Source organism: Heteronotia binoei, chromosome 5 (assembly GCF_032191835.1).
Source record: "Heteronotia binoei isolate CCM8104 ecotype False Entrance Well chromosome 5, APGP_CSIRO_Hbin_v1, whole genome shotgun sequence".
In the NCBI taxonomy this organism is placed as follows: Eukaryota; Metazoa; Chordata; class Lepidosauria; order Squamata; family Gekkonidae; genus Heteronotia; species Heteronotia binoei.
This window is the reverse complement of record NC_083227.1, coordinates 53,108,763-53,129,819: the sequence shown is the minus strand read 5'-3', so window position 1 is coordinate 53,129,819 and position 21,057 is coordinate 53,108,763. Positions and strand designations below refer to the sequence as shown.

At 41.1% G+C, this 21,057-nt stretch overlaps 1 protein-coding gene across 32 annotated transcripts in view; it reads left to right on the top strand.

The window, feature by feature from the left end:
• The window catches only part of MAGI1 (membrane associated guanylate kinase, WW and PDZ domain containing 1), a 736,174-nt gene that overhangs the window by 596,838 nt on the left and 118,279 nt on the right, over positions 1 to 21,057 (top strand). For 13 of the 32 annotated variants that reach the window (XM_060239462.1, XM_060239476.1, XM_060239475.1 and 10 more), the window contains 5 exons: positions 1,123 to 1,329; positions 5,041 to 5,251; positions 8,369 to 8,451; positions 13,256 to 13,294; positions 20,505 to 20,562. In XM_060239462.1, coding sequence (XP_060095445.1) covers positions 1,123 to 1,329; positions 5,041 to 5,251; positions 8,369 to 8,451; positions 13,256 to 13,294; positions 20,505 to 20,562 — 598 coding nt within the window. The remainder of the gene's footprint in view (positions 1 to 1,122; positions 1,330 to 5,040; positions 5,252 to 8,368; positions 8,452 to 13,255; positions 13,295 to 20,504; positions 20,563 to 21,057) is intronic. The other 19 variants (XM_060239487.1, XM_060239485.1, XM_060239493.1 and 16 more) reach the window with 4 other exon arrangements.

Below are 21,057 nucleotides of genomic sequence, written 5' to 3'. Positions count from 1 at the left end.
ACTCAAAATCTTACATGCACTTTTGTGTTATTTTGGTTGGTCCTGTTATGATACTTTTTGTTTAGATACCTTTGCCCACCCGTCACTTACTGCCTGGTCCTTTACACTGGAGATGCTAGGGATAACCCATGACCTTCTGCATGCTTTTAAAAATTGGATTTGTGTGTGCTTTAAGGAACTAAGAGCAAAAGGGAAAGAAGATTCCAGTTACCATGGCACTCCCATTTCTTGACAATGGTTATATTTCTATTTTGGGATAAATGCAATGGGAGAAGACCACAGTAGTTTCTCCATCTCACCCTGAAACTCCCCAAGACTGTCTTGTGCAGACAGGAGCCACCTTCTCCCTGTATTCACCATTAAATCTAAGTTCAGTGTTGGGCTTTGCTACAGAGTTACCTTCCCAGCTCACCTGCCCTCTCAGGTTCTGTCTTTGAAGTCCAAAAATGGCATTGTTCTGGGATTCCGCTGTGCCTCTGCTGGTGAAACGTGCATGTCTGACGCCTTTTGTTTCTGTTCTTCTTGACCTTGACAGCTGAAAGCCTTGGCAAAACAGGTGCCACGTGGTGTCATTCTTTTCCCCCCTTCTAATTGCTTTTTGAAGACTGATTACTTTTTTGAAATGTAACTGCCACCCATTGAGGACATGTATTAAAGCAGGTCATCCCAGCCTTTTATCACTTTTCTGGGTGATGGTAGTAATGAATTTTTTATCTCACTCTATTTCTATGGGTGCATACATGGTTCAGTTTGGTTTTTAAGCTACTAATTGAAATTCAAATGTAATGAGATGAGGGGGGGGGTTGTTTTTTTCTTTTTTCTTTTGCTGTTTGCCACAGTTGTCTTTTGTTTTAGTCCTTGTACGCTTGGTGAACCTCAAAGAGGAAAGCTTGGGTTCTGCTCTTAAATTCAAACATGAATAAGTTTTTAAAAAAGGTGAAATAGCAGACATTTGTTTTATGTCTTATAGTCAGGGGGAAGGCAAAGGAGGGAACCATGTTTGTTCTTATTAGGTAAGATGGAGAAATGGCTTTGATTTGGGGCTCAGAGAGAGAAGTCTTTATAATGAGATCAGATGTATTTTTTTTTGAAGCAGCATGCAAATGTGTTTCTATTGCCTAGGTAACTATTATGGAACACCCAAGCCTCCCAGCCAACCCCTCAGTGGGAAAGTGAATAACACGGATGCTTTGCAAAGCCTCCAATCCGGCTCCAAGCAGTCGACCCCCAAACGAACCAAGTCTTACAATGATATGCAAAATGCTGGCATAGTGCATACGGAAAATGAAGAGGAAGATGATGTCCCTGAAATGAACAGCAGCTTTACAGGTAAACATTTCCTTGCCTTATGTGCCTGGGAGAAGGGGGAATCCAAACAAATACTTTTTGGTATCACTAAATGAATTTCTATATGTAAATGTCCAAAGGTTTTAATCTAAACTGCGGAACAGAGAAGTGTATAACTGTTCTCTGTTAAAACATTTAGACTGACTACCCCATTAATGAGTGTACGTTTTCCCTCCAAAGAAAGCTGTTTGTAATATGAAAGAATGAGTTCTTAACATAGTCTGATATCCTTTGATTCAACAGCTGAGGTTAGAACTGTAGCACTTGGCAGAGCACATGGACTGAGAATGCATGGCGAGGACCTGAGGAGCTTCCCGTGTTCTTTTTGCCTTGCAGTTATCAGATGGGTTTGTGAGAATAAGGGAGTGGGGAGAAATACTGAGGAATAGCCTAAAGGCAAAGTCATTATTTGTTCAAGGATCTCATGTAGTTGTTGAATTTTTGAGGTGGTGTGTACTTTTGCATACTTGGGCGTTGGGGGGTGGGGAGAGATTTCTCACTAGATGGTTGACCTCATGGTGCAAAGTGCTGACCTTTAATTGATGTCCAAGTTTCCAGGATTCCTGTTTGGGAAACCAAAGCACCCATTTTCCCAAGCACACAAGAAAATTAGGTTTATTATTTTATCAGCTAGTCAAACAAAGCTCTGTCAAGGCATCTGAAGACTCCAAGTTTTCTCTCTGCTTTTGCATATTTTCACCCTGGATGCATCATTTTGCCTGACCTTCTTTGTAACACTGGGAGAGCCATGGCAGATAACATCTCCCACCTCTTGTAAGCCTCACAGGTGCATTCTAATCTCTGCTAAGATTTTATCTTTAACATCAATTGGAAGAAATTATTGCAAGAAAGACTCGATGAAGTCTCTATAAATTACAGTGAGAACTGAATTTTCAAACAAAAATATTAACCTGCTTTTAATAGTAACCACAGAATTTTCTGTGCAACTGACAGAAAGTTCAGGTGTCCTTAGAGGTGTACCTCTGTAGCAGTGCTTATGTGGAATTGTCCCAGGAAAAAAAATCACTGAAACTTAGTTCCAAGTGACCATAATTTTGATAGTCTATAAATTCCATTTTCCAAAGTGATAAAATAAGAAGCATAAATTGACAAAAGAAGATCTCTACTTAGGTCAGAAGTTTCTGAAGTTTATTTAAGTAAATAACACTGATTTCAAAGTGATATCATGATTATCCTAGATATTTTGAGGGGTGGGGAGAAATGAAAGACTGAGAGGTTGACAGTGCCATCCTAAGCAGAGTTTCCTGCTTAAAGATCCTCTGAAGCCAGCCTGGGTTGGCGTTGCAAGGGAATCTTGCAAATGTTCAACTTACTTCAATGTAATAAGTGCTAGATGATATCAGTGATGATGCTGTGTTAGAATGTTCCTCTATTTAGAATCAGCTGTTTCTTACCCTGCCTGTTAATGAAATTAAATGTTTGCAAGTAATTTAACAGGGCCATTGAGTTGAACCACCTGTCATAACAGTTTGAATGCTTTAGTTTTCAAGGTCTATCTTGGGTTCTTCTTCTTTGATGACCTTACTTTTAGGAGTGGTTGTGTTTAACCCCTACACCTCTACTTTGGTACTAGAGTGGATTTAAGGAGGATTTGAGGAAATGCATTGCACTGGCTTGTGCAATTTGGAAGATCAGTTTACCTTTCCGTGTGTCAATCAGTTTACCTTTCTGTGTGTCAAGTCCTCTTTTCTCTTTCCTCAGTGCTGCGAATCAAAGTAATTTGAATCTGTAGGTTCTGAGTGCAAAACTTGAGAACGCAGGTGAGAAAATGTATGATGGAAAGCACACACACACACACCCCAGTCAGGAATTTCCTTCCTATAGAAAGAGAGAAAGAATCTAGTGCAGCCTTCTTTCTGACATGCTCCATTACTATGTGCAGGCATTTTTTGATATGGGGGAGCTTGCAGTCCTATGATCTTTGACTTGCATTCTGAAGTGGCATCATCCCAGTGGTTTTTTTCTGACCCTGTAGATCTTTTAGAATTTTCCATGTGGATGCCTGTGCAACTTTGTGTGTTTTTGCCATATATCATAGCAAGCTGCAAGTCTTCTTACAAATAACCCAGAGTTCTTCTTAACAGACACTTAGCCAGTGCCTTGGTTTGGGCCAGGTTTTCAAATAATTTAATTTTCCACAGAAGCCTGGTTTCAAGGAACATTTTTAATATCATTGTCAAAAACAATGCTCAGGTGTCTTCAAAACAAGAAGTTAGCTAAAATTCTAATAGCCAATTAAAGAGATCCTCTAGATCATTTGCATGTAACAATGACAACAACATTAATCACCGAAGTGCTATGCTAAGCAGTTCATGCTGATTAAATGCTTGCAGATGCCCACATTAAGGGCTGCAGATTAGTTCTACATTTGGTGAAAATGTATATTTATATTGTTTCTAAATGCACATGTGTTTACAGTTAGCATGGGTAAAAATGCTATGTGCTGCAAGGGAGTTAACATATGAACATATATAACATATGAACATGCATAGACCCCAAATGGGGTCCAACCATTGATCATTCTAGGTCAGCATTGTCTAACTGGCACTGGGTCTTCAGGGTATCTAGAAGAGTAGTGTCTGGTGGAGTAGTTAGTGTCAGGTTATTTTATTTATTTATTTCATTTCATTTATATCCCGCCCTCCCCTGCTGGGCTCAGAGCGGCTAACAACAGTTAACAATTTGATAACATTTAAATTATTACAATAAAACATTATTAAAATATCAAAATATTAAAAGCAGTTTTAAATACAACTGAAGAGACCTGGTTTAACATCCCTACTCCCTAATATTCACTCAAGTGCCAGCCATTTTCTCAGTCTAATCCTACCTCAGAAAATTGTAAAATAAAATGTAGAAAGGGAGAAACATGTGAGAAATTGGTTGTGCAAGGAGGTCAGTTGGAATGAATTATTTTTGCTGTGTGATACCAGCTAATTTTACAATTTGAAATTGGATATGGGAAAGTATGATGATTCTGCTATTTATGCAAAGGGATTCTACAGGCCAGCTGCTTATGTTCCATAAAGTCATGAAAAGATGCTTAGATTCTGAATAAAGGTCAGTAAATATTGTGGTCACATGACTACAATTAGGCTTTAGCATTAAAAGTATGTGTCACAGCATACAATTAGAGAAGTATTGCAGTTTTAATACATTGTCTTGGTTCAGTAGAAAGTTGAAGCCAAGTCTGTCTGGGTCTGGTCAGCGCCTCTATGGGAGAACACCTTGGAACTTTGTGTGCACTGTCTGCTGTTCCACAAAGGAATAGAAATAAAGGAAATAACTATTTGTTGAGTTCCTTGAATGAAGAACAGTTCAAGAGTAGGTGGGGTGGTAGAACTTTTAAGTTGGAGCTTTCAGAATTGAACCAGGGATCTTGTACATGCAAAATGTGTACTGTACAACTGAGCGAAGCTCCTTCTCCAGTAGATATCCTTGGATGGTAGTCAGCTGAAAGACAGAGACAGATCTCTCAACGTGAAAACTGATACTCATTTGATCAAAATGTCTTTTTTGTCCCCCTTCCCCAAATCGTAGTGCAAGTAACCATGATTTGGCAGGTAACTTGCATGAATTGTGGAAATAAGCACAGTGAAAATAGTACTGCATCATTGACTAAGAACTGACTTGTTTTATCTGATTTATGTGTGGTTGTGTATTCTTCTGCAGCAGACTCTGGTGAACAAGACGAGCACAATACACACAGTACGAGAGAGACAGCTCCCCCGCCTGTGAATAGCAGCATCACAACTGTTCCCACCACGGAACCTTCTCAGAAGCTCCCTCAATACCTACCTCCTTGTGCAGAGGAAAACTTGGGTCCTCTGCCTGAAAACTGGGAGATGGCCTATACAGAGAATGGAGAAGTCTACTTTATAGAGTAAAGCAGAGTTTGTTTATCTTCTTTTTGTGGCAGGTTGGGTGGCTTAAAGAAAGAGCTAAATGTTCACATTGTGTGAGGGCCAAGTCAGACTTGATGGAAAGAGCACTTTGACACTACTAAGCATTTTTACTCAAGAATAAGACCCTCTGAATATGATGGGACTTGTTCTAAGTAAGTGCGTATAGGATTATACTCTTGACCGTAACTTGTGAGTTTATTTGATAATGGGAACGTTAGTGTGAGAAAACTTCTCAAAGAATTGCTTTTGTCTGAAGTTTAATGTCTTGGAGAATAAACCAAAAACCAAGCAAGCCTCGGCTACATGCCATTACAGGGCCCTATGTTAACAACTGAGTAGTAGAGGGTGATGTGTTACAGTCCTTCAGATATCTATAGCAGATGAATCAGTGTTGTAAACTAGGAAGCTGGCTTTTCATTTACTTCACCCATGCCCTCATGAAGGCTGTGCTACCACTAGACTTGTTTCTGAAGGACATTCAATTACTGTATAGAAATCTCTTTATCCTCTGAAGACATAAAATGTTGTGCACCTTGGCAGACCCCTTTTCCTCTATTATTGTTAATTTGACTTGCTTGCTGGACTTCTATATACAAGTTTACCAGCTGGAGATTAATTGCCCTAAAACACATGAAAGAATTAAACGGGCTGATGCATTTTGCAGTGCGAGGGTGGGTAAAGTAGTGTGTGAAACAGTGACCTTCTACTCCAGCTTTCACATCTCCAGTTAATGGATTGCTGGCATGTGAAGTCCTTCCTTTGAAAGCAAATCTGTTATTTAGCGGTGAATCTTTCAAAGAGCATGTACAGCTTCCTCCACATAACTTCACAGGAGGGTTAATTCATTTTGTTAAACCCCTTTTGAGGTTTGCGGAAGGAAGTGGACTGAGGTATTAAACAACACTGCAATGCGCAGTTTCCTCTTGGTTGAGATGGTTAGACAAAGCGTTTCCAGTCTTTGTGGCTCATGGGAGGAAAAGCCCCATAAAGTTACAGAGTTCTGCTCTGATGGTACATTAGACTAGTACACCAGTTTAAGATCATGCTTTTATCTGGTTTGTAGTCTGATTCCATCTGGCCCTCCAGAACTTGCCAGCTCACAGGTAGCATGTTGTGTTCACTGGTGCAAGCCATACCACTTCCTGATAACTGAAGTGGAAACTGGCACTTCCTGCTGTTCAAAAGGAGCTGGTTTTGAACTGACAAGTTGCTCCTCTTCTCTCCTCAAGCCCTCAAACTGTCCCCCAGTCAGTGCTCAGAAGCCTGAGGTACTTAAGACCAATTCAGAATCTACACCATGACTCTTGAGGACGCTGTTTATCTATTTTGGGCTGTTTTCCAAATCATCACACCCAGCATCTATTTGGTTTTACTTTAAACCCAACCAAGGTCATTTGTTCTTCATTTTGATGAAAGTACTGGAGGTTTCTTGGGCTATGTTGACCCAGCCCAAAACTGGATCTGCATTTTAATCTTGTGTTATTGAAACAATAAGAGATTCTGTGGCATTTTAGAGACAAACAGATTTGTTACAGCATAATCTCTTGTGGGCTAGAACCCCTTTGGAACCAGTGGAATTCAGTGAAACCTGTTATGCATCTGATAAAGTGGACTGTTGCCCACATAGGGCCTAAAGGTCAATAAGTATAGTTGTGTATGTTGCAATAGACTAACACGGCCAACTCACTGGAATCTTGGCTGTTGTAACCCAACAGTTCACAGTGGTCCTGAAATTTGTTGTTGTTGTTATTTTAAATTAAATTTATGAATCACCCAATCCCTGCTACTGCAGGGCCCTGAGCGATGTACAACATGAGTAAAACATACACATATAACATCATGGTAACAAACAACACATTTTTAAAAGATTGCAAATAAATTAATTCCCTCTTCAGACTGCTGGTTACTTTGCAGGGAGGTGAAAGATTAACACAAATGTATATTTCAGATTGGAGTGGGTTGTAAAATGTAGCTGTAAAATTTAGCTCAGATTGTAATCTTACATTCCTGCTAGCAAAATACTTGCTTACATCCTGCTTTTACTGGTGCAGTCAAAAATATACTTCATTTTAAATGTACTTAGATTAACGTTCACACCAGTAACTACCACTGCTGATACTTGATGGAAAGTTACTTTTTAAAAAATCCTAAATTTAAGAGTAATTATTTTGAATGGGTCCTTACATGGATCCCATATTTCTGGTTTTTCAGGTAGGCTTTGTTTGATCTTTCAGTACATGTTCTTAATTTTATCAAGCTTCAACCTGCTTCACTTTGCCAATCCACCTGTGCAGTATGTTTTTAAAATGTATCATTGGGTATATATTTCAGATTGTCACCAGTAGGAACAAAGCTGGGGCAGACTGGCCATTCAGGCCACCAGGAAGAGTCCTGGCTGAGAGGCTGCTCTGCCTATTGAAGCCATCTGAACCTGCCTCCCCTCCCTGGCCTCCCCAGCCTAAAGGGGGGGGGGCACAAGCCAGAGACTAACTGTAGTGAGGGACTCACCTGAGAGTCGGAACACCACCTGCCTATCGTACCTTCACCCAGCCCTTCTTTACTGCAGCAGGGGACAGGATGAGCCTGCCTGGCTTTGCGGCTGCGAGGGACAGGTCTCTCTGGCCTCATGGTTCCTGGCTATGAAGCTTCGTCAGTACCAAGTACCAGACTTGTTCAGCTGAGGGCTAGCTGGGCAGACTGTCCCTCTGTCCAGTGGAGGGGGGAAGAAGCATGGCCAATGCAGGCTAGGGATGGAACGCCTTTTCAGGGCCATTTCTTCCTCCCACAGTCTACCCATGGAACAGAGAGAATATGAACAATGTTCTTATTTATATTGTATATCTGATCCTGAATCTGAACAGGTTTGAAAATTCCATGCAACACTCTTCGAACATTAACCTGCGTGTAGATCTTTAACTGCTGGTAATTTGTTCCACACTGTTACATTTCTTAACACTCTGTTCCTCTCATAGTAAAATTAAAATTCCTTCAGTACAGATGACTAAAAGTAGTATTCATGTGTTGTTTTTTCTGTCATTAATGCTTTAGCTTTAGTTAATTTTTTTAAAGGTCACATTTCCATTTTTGGTTTGCAGCCATAACACTAAAACTACATCTTGGCTAGACCCACGGTGCCTGAATAAACAGCAAAAGCCTCTAGAAGAATGTGAAGATGATGGTAAGGAAGTAAATGCTAAAATAAAATTATAGAAATATTTGCTTTCTTTAAAACGAATGGGTTAGACTCTGGTTCTTTTCCTCTTCCAAATCATCAATCTACAGCATCGCCTGTGCTCTCAGGCCATGCATAACAATAGATTGGGTATGTGGAGGTGAACATATCAATCAGTATCAAAGAAACACATCCAGCAACTTCAGTGGCGTTCAGATATTTACATGGGAATACACATTTGCATTGACATCAGTCATGTACAGATCTCCTTTCCTTGACCAGAGCATATTCATAGGACTTAGCTGTTCTTTTTCATCTGCTGTTGGACACAGCATATCCAGATGTAGCTGTAAGGCTATTTGGTCTCCTGTTAGCTAGTAATTCTGGGCATAAACTCTGGAGCTGACTGAGGAGAACAGTATAGTTGAAGGCAGGAATGGAATTCTAGCAGCAGCTCCTTTGCATATTAGGCCACACACCCCTGATGTAGCCAATCCTCCGAGCTTACAAAAACGAGCCTTGTAAATTGGCTACATCAGGGGTGTGTGGCCTGATATGCAAAGAAGCTGCTGCTAGAATTCCACCCCTGGTTGAAGATGCCTCTCTGGTTTGTTGAGCTAGAATATGTGTATGTGTGTTTGCTCCTCCCCCTCCCCCCACTGATGGCAAGAACAGTGATTACAGGTAAGTCTTCTGCTGTAAAAAGTGAATGAATCCATTGGCAATGCTGATAAATAGTCTCAATATTGTCATAGAAGCCTACACTTTAGGCACTTTAATTTGCATGGATGTATAAAATCTGTAGTGACTGTTATTTTATTTGGATCCCAAGGTCATTATTGCTTTTTTCTTTTGACAGAAATTAAACATGTACATATTGCTTGATTTTTGCAGTAATATATTTCAGCAGTTTGCTGGTGGGGTTAAAAAAAAACAATTGGCACTGATTTGATTTTGCATTCCTTGAGCCACTGAAAAATGCAAGCCAGTGTCCAATTTAATAGGCATTGAAATGAACAATTTAGGACTCCATGCGAGCATTTGTTAAAGCCCTTCAAAGAGCAGAAAGAAAAGAAACCAAAATTAGAAAGGATCGGCAATAAATCGTAAAATGTTATCCAGCCAAAGAGAATGTAGTTCATTTAAAAACAGATACCCCAGTGTATTCACATACTAAATTTCCCTTTGAACACTCAATTAATTGTTATCATGTTTGAATCAAGAGTTTAGCCAAAATTGAAGATAAATTTGTTTGTTCATGTGTCTGTCTCATCCACGTATAAAATATGGTTGGTGTTATACATGTGATTTTAATATCAAAAAGAATGCATCAGTCAATGGATCTGACTAGTCCTCTCTGCTCCTCCCTGCACATCTCGTTTCATTATATTCTGACGGATGAGGTTCTTTTCTTCTAGCTCACCTCACTTTTGGTATCTGAATTAATGAGGGCTGTGTGTACAGAATCAGGAAGTACCTCTCTGTTCCTTTTGGTGTTAACTCTGTCCTGCTTTATACCCATTGCTCACTTTGTATCAGGAGCACCTTTGCATATCAGGCCACACACCCCTGATGTAGCCAGTCCTCCTGGAGCTTACAGTAGGCCTTGTAAGAAGAGCCCTGTAAGCTCTTGGAGAATTGGCTACATCAGGTAGGTGTGGCCTAATATGCAAAGGATCTCCTGCTACAAAGTGAGCCCCATTTATATGGGAACAATAAACATGGCTGTCATCATTTTATTTTATTTATTTATTTACCTTAAATTTCTATCCCGCCCTCTCCGCGAGTGGACTCAGGGTGGCTAACAGCATTTATATTTACAATTTAAAAACCAATAAAATACAGTTACAATTTAAAAACCATTATGTGGTGCTGTACCACGTCAATATAAGCAAGTTCTTCTTTTCTTATGGTGATCATGTAGTATCGTAGCTCTATAATGATGTGGGACGGCAGTCCTCTCCTGGTTAGAGATTAAAAGCCTGTTGGAACAGTTCAGTTTTGCAGGCCCTGTAGAGAGATCCCGCAGGGCCCTTATGGCCTCCGGGAAAGCATTCCACATTTTTGGTGCTGTCACCGAGAAGGCCCTAGCCTGTGTAGAGCATAGCTTTGCCTCCTTGGGTCCAGGGACGGACAGTAGATTTTGTGTCCCTGAATGCAGTGCTCTCTGGGGAACATACAGAGATAGGCGGTCCCGTAGATAGGCAGGCCCTGACCATAAAGGGCTTTAAAGGTCAATACCAACACCTTGAAATGAACTCGGAACACAATAGGTTGCCAGTGCAGCTCTTTCAGCACTGGTTAAATGTGCTCCCATCAAGGGAGTCCCATTAACAGCCGTGCCTTAGCATTCTGCACTAGCTGTAGTTTCCAAGTCAGGGTCAAGGGTAGCCCCATACAGAGAGCATTACAGTGTCGAGATGGGCCCAACCTTCACACCTAGTTTGGCCCTTAGCTTCCTGGTGTACATACTAATAGCTTTTTTGCTGCAGAAACGGTAAATTGTTACTTTCCATTTTCAATAATTTTTAAAAGTCTGTTGTATTCTAAATTATATTAACATTGGTAGAGGCTTGCCTGTAGGAGTACAACCCCTCTGCAGTGTTGCCTTTCTGGGCCTTAATTTTTATATGGCTCCTAAAAGCATTCTCAATCTCTAACCCTCCCGTACCACCTTTCTTTAGCACTGAAATGCAGGATGCTGGATTGGTGATTAATGGGAGGCAATTCATATATACCACTATAATAATTTTTAATGAATAGCTGTTTGTCTGTCTGGCAACTCCTTTTATTCAACCAATTTTCTTTCCTGAGCCAACTTGATTACTAATGAATACTTGTAGCAATAGGAGGTATAAATTCTCTGTTATTTCATAGGTGTCTTATTTTGCTTGATGCTGTTTATCAGGGTTTTTTATTTTTAATTGTGATGAAATGCCGCAGTGGGAGGAAAGTAGAAAAGCTGTTATTTTGTATAGATGTTTCTGGCTGCAGTGCTAATTTGATGAAACACTAATGGTGACACTACGTGGCTTTTGAGTGTAGGGTTGCCAATTCTGGGTTGGGAGCTGCCTAGAGATTTTGTGGATAGTGTCTGGGAAGGACGGGTTTGGGGAGGGGAGGGACAGGATCTTGGCTGCGTACAATACCATAGAGTCTAGCCTTCAAAGCAGCCATTTTCCTCAGGGGAACTGATCTCTATTTCCTGAAGATCATTTGTAATAGCAGGAGATCTTCAGGCCCTACCTAGTGGTTGGCAACTCTTTGAGGTATAAAATATATGAAGCTGCATTTTAGAGAATTGAGACAGTGGTCCATTTGGTCAGCCAAGGCCTCTGGCAACTCTGTATGTGAAGTTCTCTTAATTAGGCACACCGAGGGTTGATTTTAGAACCTTATGTATAAAAAGCACCACTGAGCCATGAACTTTCTCAACTTGACCATGTTGTATCTATGAAACTCATAGGGTAACTTCATTAAGTTTGTTTGTCACTATGTCTATAGACTAAAATATTAGTTGCAAACTTTTTAGATGCATATGCTCTGCCTTCTAGTGTGGTTCCTTTTCAGTTACAATTTAATGTTTCTGAAATGCATAAAATCTTCTGAAATAATGAACTGCAGTTTTATGGTGATGATGTGTCTCCCATTTGGAGAATTTTTGAGGTCCAGCTGACTTGTGGTATCTTGAATCCATTGCTCTTTTTTGCCATTTGCTTGCAAGTTTTATCATCTCCCATTTGCTGGCTGCAGTTTTGTTTCTAGACCAAAATGACACCTCCAGTCATTCATACCATCATCAGCAGATGAAAATGGTGCTCACTAAATAAGTGGGTGATTAAGTGGTTGTTTCGAATGTGACACTCTTTTTGCAAGTGATAGGCTATGAAAGCAAACCTTGCACCAGAAAGCATTTTTGTTTGGGGAATTGTGTTTTGAGGACAAAAGTCAACTACAGGGAGGTACATCAGCACACTTAGAAACAGCCATTTGAGCAACCCCAGTGTAATACAGCAGGGTTTGTTCTGGAGCTGTACTTGCTACATTGCACTCCTGCTAGCTTGAGTTGAGGATTTGGTTATCAGTTACTTCAGAGCTCAAGCAGTAAGTAGCTCATTGAATGTAGTGTTCCAACACTAAAGACAGATACTTTGTACTGAGGCTAGATTCCATAGGTTCTCAAGAGCTCTGAGAGATGCATAAAGCTACATGCACAAGAAGTAGGAATGGGAAACTCAGGTACAGATTAATACATGAAGCTGCCTTATACTGAGTCAGACCTTTGGTTTATCAAGATCGGTATTGTCCACTCTGACTGGCAGTGAGTCTCGGATAGAGGTCTTCTTTCACATCCCTGACTACCTGTTTGGTTTTTTTTAAGTGGAGAAGCTGGGGGTTGAACCTGGGATTTTCTGTGTGCCAAGCTTCTGCTCTGAGCTACAGCAGTTTGCGGATGGAAGAGTACCATTGGCACATTTTAACTCAGGACTTTGGACTGGGGTGGTTAACCTTTCAGTGAACTAGTGATCCTGAAACAAAATTGTTTCTTTCACTCTCTACCATCCTGATATAAATGGGGGTGGGGGGGAAATGGACAGATTTGTTCCATTAGCTTGACAGTGTTAAAAAAGCACCATTTTTAGTAGCATCAGGAAGTCTCCACTGACTGCAGTGGACTGTGGGTTTGGGCTAGACTGTTACAAAACATGGTATTGGTTTTGCTGTTTACTGGAGGGGAAACTGCTTGCTTGGTGTCGGTGTCTGAATTTTTCTTTTAATTTTTTTCTATCTCACTGCTCTTCCTTTGGAGAAGAAGGGGTACACACGGAGGAACTGGACAGTGAACTAGGTAAATCATCCATCTCTCATTTTTTTGCTATGTCACTTGGGTCTGCACCGTTATAACTGCTTAACATCTTTTTTTTTTCCTTTGTATCACTTTTGCTTCTTTTAATTTAAAACAAGCCTAACATGACAGCAAACTGTAGCTAGGTTTACTGTACAGAAAACCACTTTTTGCGGCATGAGATAATTGCAGACAAGGTCATGGTTGTGCAAGGTCTTATCACCTCCATCTATGATAACAGAAATTCTCGACTGTAAAGATGGATCAACATGGCTAACTATTCACACTAGCCAATTTGTGGTGGATTTGTGCAGGACTGGTGTAGCCATGCAGTGCTTTTATGCACAGGGTTTCTTCCATATGGACTGGCATGATGACATCATGCCACGTTGGTGCCAATTTTTGGCTTGCATTCTGCTGTGTGGTCTGTACTTCACTTCGGGTGGCTAGACCAGAACGGATACCAATAAGCCTGCTGTCCCAAGAGGACATTCAGAATCTGGAATGAATCCCAGATTGTATTTCAGTTGTTTGGTTGAAACTGTATGAAAACCCAGTTCTTGCCAAACCTTTTTCCAGCCCTACCCAGTTGTCAGATGTAAATGGCTTCAAACAGTGGCTGTTGTGCGGCCTAAGGTTGTGTCCATTGAGTTGAAATTGGGCACCTCACAGATTTCGGCATTGTTAGTAAATTGCAGTTACTGTTTCTGCCTGGTGCAAAGTGTTGTTCTGTATTCACCACACATATTCTTTTCTAGTCTGTTACTGGTTTCATTTTTAATGTAATGTAGAATCCACTAACAGAGCAAGCGTTAGCTCTTGTTTGGTGCCACCCTGAGAGAGGGTCAGTATGATGTTGCTGTTAGAGTGTCAATCTCGAAACCCAGATTCGAATCCCCACTCTACCATGAAAGCTCATTGGAGTGACCGTGAGCCAGTCACATCCTTTCAGCCTAACTTTCTTTTCAGGGTTATCTGAGGATAAAACAGAGGAGAATGTAAACTGCTTTAGGTTTCATTGTGGAGAAAAGCAGGGTATCAATAAAGTAAAGAAAATAGGAGGCGTGTTATGAAAACACATAAGGGGCTGTTTCACTGGTCCAAAAAGAGTTGGTCAGTGGGTCCCCAAGCCATTGCCAAGTGATTGGTCAGTTATCTTTAAATGTCAACTGTATTAGAAAGTACACAAAGACATTTTAACTATCAACATGTTTGGAATAACTTTTGCTAATTACAAAATCATAACTGGTAACTGTTACAGTGAAATAATGAGGTTAGGGTTTTGTTTTGTTTTTTAATGAAAACTTGACTTAAGTGAGGTAAGATTGACACCTTGAAGGAATGTGATTAGCTTTGTAGTTTTCCATGAACACCAATGTCAGTTTCAAAATGTAAAAAAATGCAAAGTAAACACTTTCATTTGATTTTTCATTTTCATTTTATTTAGTTTATATCCCGCCCTTCCCACCAAAGTGGCTCAGGGCGACTCAGAACACAAAAGTTCTAACATAGGATTAAGTTTTAAAATACATCAATTTACAACATTTAAACAATAAACCAGTAAAAACAGTAAAACAAAGCCATTTACCAAAGTACCATACTACAGCCGTCTAGTCAAAATTTTCAAGTACCGATCAGTTGTATGCCAACAGGAAGAGGACTGTCTTACAGGCCCTGGGGAACTGCCCAAGGTCCCACAGGGCCCTCACCTCTTCCGGTAGCTGGTTCCACCAGCAAGGGGCTGTGATTGAAAAGGCCCTATCTCTAGTCGACTCAAGTCGGGCCTCTTTTGGCCCGGGGATTGCAAGCAGGTTTTGAGAACTCGATCTCAGCACTCTCTGGGGAACATATGGGGAGAGACGGTCCCTAAGGTAGGCAGGCCTTAGGCCATATAGGGCTTTAAAGGTAATAACCAGCACCTTGTACTGAACTCGGTATATTATTGGCAGCCAGTGCAGTCCCCGGAGCCCCGGCTGGATGTGCTCCCATCTAGGAACACAAAGCAAAGTAACAACCATTAAAAAATGAAAGTCAGGTTTAAAAAAGACGACCAGATTTTAAATATTCTGTTTTTAAGGTTTTAACTGTTTAAATATTTAATTGTTTTATACCTGAAATTGTTTAAATTTTATGTTTGATTAATTGTTGGAAGCCGCCCTGAGCCATTCGTGGGAAGGGCGGGATATAAATCTCGAATAAAAAAAAAAATAAAGGCAGTTGTGTAAGGCAACTCCATAGCCAGTTTGTCCTCTTTGGAGATACCTGCAGTTTTTTCTAGCATTCAGTAGGGGAGGCTTTGATCCATTGCTAGTTCTGCCCCTGCCTGGTGCAGATCAATAGGGCTGCAGCCCTCACATCTACCCTTGCTAACAATGACACCCCAAGGATGTACAAAAAGACAAAGTGTTCACCTACAGAGGAACATTCCTGACATGACGGAATATTTGACGACAGTCAAGTAACAGGTAGTCATAGGGATGCCAGCCTCCCCTGGAATTACAGTTCATGTCCAGGCCACAGAGATCAGTTTCCCTGGAGAAAATGGATGCTTTGGAGGGTGGACTCTATGGGATTGTACCCTACTGAGGTCCCTCTCCTCTCCAGGTTGCATATCCAGGAGTTTCCCAACTTGGAGCTGTTAACTCTACCCCCACCCCTGCCAGTGGCCAGAGATGACCTGGCAGCCCTAGGCAGTCTTGACTGAGTAATTGTCAATATGTGACCAGTCAACTGATTAGTAAGCCAAGCCTTGTACAGCGCGTGTGGAGTTTGGAAATTTGTAGTATACAAATTTGCTGCAGTATACAATTAATAGGTCATGGAGGTTTTTAAAGTTAATTGGAATGCCAAATGGTGCTAGGTGCTCCCGAGGATGTTGTACTTTGCTATTTTGAGTTTGATTTTCACCTACAACTGATTTGTTGTTTATATTTAGCAAGCGTGTTGCTGTGTGTTTGCAGAGCTAAGTGCTCTTAAAGTGGGACAGGAAGCATGCATCTCCAAACACTTTGGGGATACTCATAAGGAGCTGCAACCGACCTGGCATGTCTGCTGTATGCTCTTGTTTGGTGATAATTCTCTCCTTCACAGTTTGTGATGTTTAATGCTGCAGACACTGGTGTGGAAATGACCAATGTGCTTGTTAATTTTCCTCCTGGTTTTGCATACTGTTAATTGGCCCTTGGTTTCTGTAAGGTGAGAATAATCCTGAAACGTGCTTGATAACGGAAGGCTACAGCCGGCTTCCAGCATAGCCACTAACAGAATGTTCTTAATGAAAAATGGTAGTGTGATGAACAGATGATCACAGAGCGCCCCCTCTCTAATGTATTCCTATTGGTAGGTTTTTAAAAAAAATCATTTTCTTCTATGGCTCATCTTTCTTATTTTCAGTATTTGTTTTACTGCCTTGAAGACAAAGTTTGCTTGCCTGCACACACACACACATGAAGCACTGTAGAAAAGACCAACTTATCATTTCTTGCCAACCATTGTCCTCCCACCACCAGCACCATCCTTGAATGATCACTGGCTTGCATTTGCTTCCTCCGTCTCTCAAGGAATCCAAAGATGCTTCAGACGGGTAGAACGTGGGTGGGGGAAGTTGGAGGGAAAACCTGCCTTTTATTTGCAAACATGGAACATGTGGAGCAAAACTCATGCAATAATTTCTCCCCCCCACCCTTGATTTTCAGCCAGTTCTGAATTACAAATATAAACTCTGAGTAATTAGCCCATGTGTGTTTATGTGGGTTCCAGTCTGGAGCTATTTGTGTCCGTATGGCAGTGCAGTTGGAAGATGGCATGCTGGATAGCGGCCTCGTGTTGATTAATGGGGAGCTGTTGGATGGCATCGACTACATTGCAGACTACATTTCCTGTTGAACTGGGAGAATGAATTGGGGAAGAGAGAACCATGTACACCTCTTTGAGCTTCTTGGAGGAAGGAGGGGATAAAAATGCACCAGACAGATCGATTAGCATAGGAAGAGGCAACGCATCTGCCTCTTTCAGAAAAAGACGCTTTTTATATGAGTGCCTGCGCCACCCTCTCTGTGTCTCTTTTAGCATTTTCAAAATAAGAGAATGCTGATTCCCTATTGGGACTGTGGTGGGGAGTAGTTTGATGCAGTTGCCTGGGGAAATGTGGCAAAAAAAATTATTAAATGGACACTTTATTTACCAAAGTGGAAAAAAAATGCCGTGGAAATTTAGCATGCTAGGAAGTCTGGGTCTGCCCTACTCTCTGATGCTGTTCAGTGTAAAGGGAGTTGTTATTATCGGAGAGCATTTAAATTATATATTCCCCACCTGATATAGTACAGTCCTAAGGAGGGCCGCCCCCATGTAACAATATGCATTGCGTTTTAGACAGGTATCCTGAGTTCAGGCATAAAGCAAACCAATTCAGCTAACTATGGGTTAGCGAGATCGTTTGAACATGGGCCTCTCCCCTGGTCAGTATTTACCCACCTTCTGAAGTTGGCTAATCTGCTGCAGTTAATCCTATCTTTTGCTTCGTGGACAAATGCATATGTGTGCAGGATTAATCCTGACTTGTTTCCCAGTGCTTCCTTTGCACTTCCCCAGTCATGGAGATGCCAGACCAAAGGAAAAGCTATGAAGCCATAATTTATTGCGGCACTAGGATTTGAATGATTATTGACAAGGCACATCCTGGCATCATAAACTAGTCAGTGTCTAAATAAATTATGGCTTCGTGTCTGAACTGAGCTGCAAATGCGTACAGACTCTTTCTAGAGATTCAAAATCAGCTTCCTCATTGTTTTGGTTTTATGTCAGATGGGAAAACAACAGGTACATTGAAAATTACAGATTCTCTTTCCACTGTTTTGAAAGATGTGTTATTTCAGTAAAGACCTTACAATCCAAAGTTGCCACCATTTGTGGTACACCCACGGGAAGTAAGTGATGGATTTGTTATGTGTAGAATTGCTTGTAAATGCATTATTTGCAAACCGATATTGAGTGAGGGGGTGGAGTGTTGGACCATATGGCTACCCTATATTATACTGTCATGTCATAACTCCTCTTAAGGTTTTTAAAACATGAGAATAATTTTCTTCAAATGGAAATAGATCAAGATGGGTTAGTCTGTTTGTAAGCAGTAGAAAAGAGTAAGAGTCCAGTAGCACTTTTAACAACTAACAAAATTTGTGAAGTGAGCAGTGACGCATAAAAGCTCATACCCTGCCACAAATTTCTTCAAAAGGGTACTCCTGAGAAAGTCATAAGCTTGAATCAGTATCTGCCAAATGACAGCAGGAGTTAAAAAACAGCTACATCACCAACCTCACTACATTACTTCCAGGGAAAGCCCAGAAGTATTGTGAGGTAGCTCTAGCAATCACTGGAAACTCTATAGTAAAACCCTAGAGTTCCTAGCAATTCCTAGAGCTGCTCTGGAAGTGACCTAGTGACATCACTGATGTCATACCCCCCATCTTCCTGCCCGCAACAACCCCCCAGCAGTTGCCGTGCTCAGCCTGACAACCCTAGTATTTGTAGATGTCTGTCTCTCCTTTCTCTTTCAAGAGAAAGTGAAAGAGTTTTTTTAAAAAGCAAACTCTGATGTACACTCAATTGATGTTTCTTCATCAGCTAATTATGGTTATAGAAGTATTTACGCCTCCAGTTAAGCAAGCCTGCTGGCAAGGAGCTGGGCACTTTTCCTGAGCATTCTCCCATCTCTCGTAGCTGCATTTATTCCCCCTGCAGTCGCTTTAAAACCGAAAATCACTTTACAGTGTGATTAAGGGATAATGATTCTGTGACAAGTTTTGTAACATGATAAAATGACTGCACGTGCACAGAGACTTCTGCTGTCAGCTCCGAGATCCTGATTCATTTCAGTTATGATAATACTAAATGCCTTGAACAGAGTCAAGAGACGCTGCAAATCAGGCCATGTTAGCAACATACTGAGCACTAAGAGTGCCTTTGGTGCCTCTAATTAATGAGAACTCAGCAGTTTCTATCAAATGGATGTGTTGGGGTGGGCATGGACACCAGTTTTTCAATAGGAGGGTGATGAGGAGATCACTGCTGTGAAGAATTTGACTGGCTATTGAAGAATGTCATATGTCAGCCATGGCTTGGATCCCACCTAGAATTTCCACATTTTCACAGACCTCCCCCCCCCCTTTATAAAAGCCCCAGATGTCCCTGAAATACTGCTCCAAAGGGGCAGGGGACCCTCCAAAACAGCTAAACAGGATCAGGGTTTCTGAGCCCACCTTGGCGGGGAGGGCGGGGTATAAGTCAAATTAAACTTGAAACTTGTGGAGGGGGAAACCCCCACTTGTGCCCACAGTAAATCTAGGTGGAATCCAACATGTAGTATTTTTATCTGTTCCTAGGCCCTGTGACATTAGACCCATTATGCTGTGTTGCCCCTCAGTTTTCAAATATATCTTTACAACGATGAGAGCTGAGAACTTTTTTTTGGCAGGGGGGAGAGGCACAGTTATTGGGATTCTCTTGACGCTTATCACCACCAAACAACAAGGCATTAAGATGATAATGAGAAGACAGTCACAGTAGTTGAACTGTTTCTGACAGCATAATGCAAGCACGTTCACTCTTTCGGGAGAAAAATGCAACATTGTCATTATGATCAAAACTTCCCTAAACAGCCAACAGACCATTTCTCAGAACAGTAAACCAGTGAAGAGGTTTGTTTATTTGGGGATTGATGGAATGTTCTTTGGCCCATGACCCGTCACCACATATTTGTTGATTTCTTTGTTGACTTAATTGCTGTGGAAGAACAATTTACAATCCAAATAATAAAAGTAAATCCACTGTGGTGGGTGAAGGAAGAGCTAAATTGTGTGTGATGAGTCATTCCTTCTCCCCAGTCTTCTAGATGTGTAGGCTGCTACTGATAGTTTTCTTCTTCAAGGGACTAGTCACAAGTACGGGGGAACTAGCCCTGGAAGTGATGCTGCCAGGCTGAGCCCTGCAACGTCCAGCGTTGATGTTTTCAGAGCCGCCTTCTCTCTTTGCTTAGTTGTTGATAACAGTAATACCCATATATAAAAACAACCGCATGAAATATTGGAGACTGGAGCTTTGAAAGCGAACCTAAAGAGTTTTTAAGTATTTTAAGAAAAAGGCAGGTTATAAATGTGTGAAAATAAATTTAAAATATGCATGAAACAATAAGCAATGAATATTCATTTGTTTTTAGAACTACCTGCTGGTTGGGAAAAGATTGAAGATCCTGTATATGGTGTCTACTATGTAGAGTAAGTACATTTGACTTTCTGTGGATTCCTGTGTTTCACATTAACTCACTGTGAATTGTTGTTGTTCAGTTGCACAGTTGAGTCTGACTCTTTGCAACCCCGTGGGCCAAGTCACTCCAGGCCATCTCATCTTCCACCATCCTCTGAAGTCTGCTTAAATTCATGTTAGTTACATCAGTAACACTGTCCAGCAATCTCATCTTTTGCCATCCCTTTCTTCTTTTGCCGTCTGTCTTTCCCAGCATCAGGGTCTTCTCCAGTGAGTGCTCCCTTCTCATTTGGTGACCATAGTATTTGAGCTTCAGCATCTGACCTTCCAGGGAACAGTCAGGGCTGATTTCCCTTAGGACTGACTGATTTGATCTTCTTGCAGTCCAAGTGACTCTCAAGAGTCTTTTTCAGCACCATAGCACAAAAGCATCTATTCTTCTGCGCTCGGCCTTCCTTATGGTCCAACTCCCACAGCCATATGTTACTACTGGGAATACCATCACT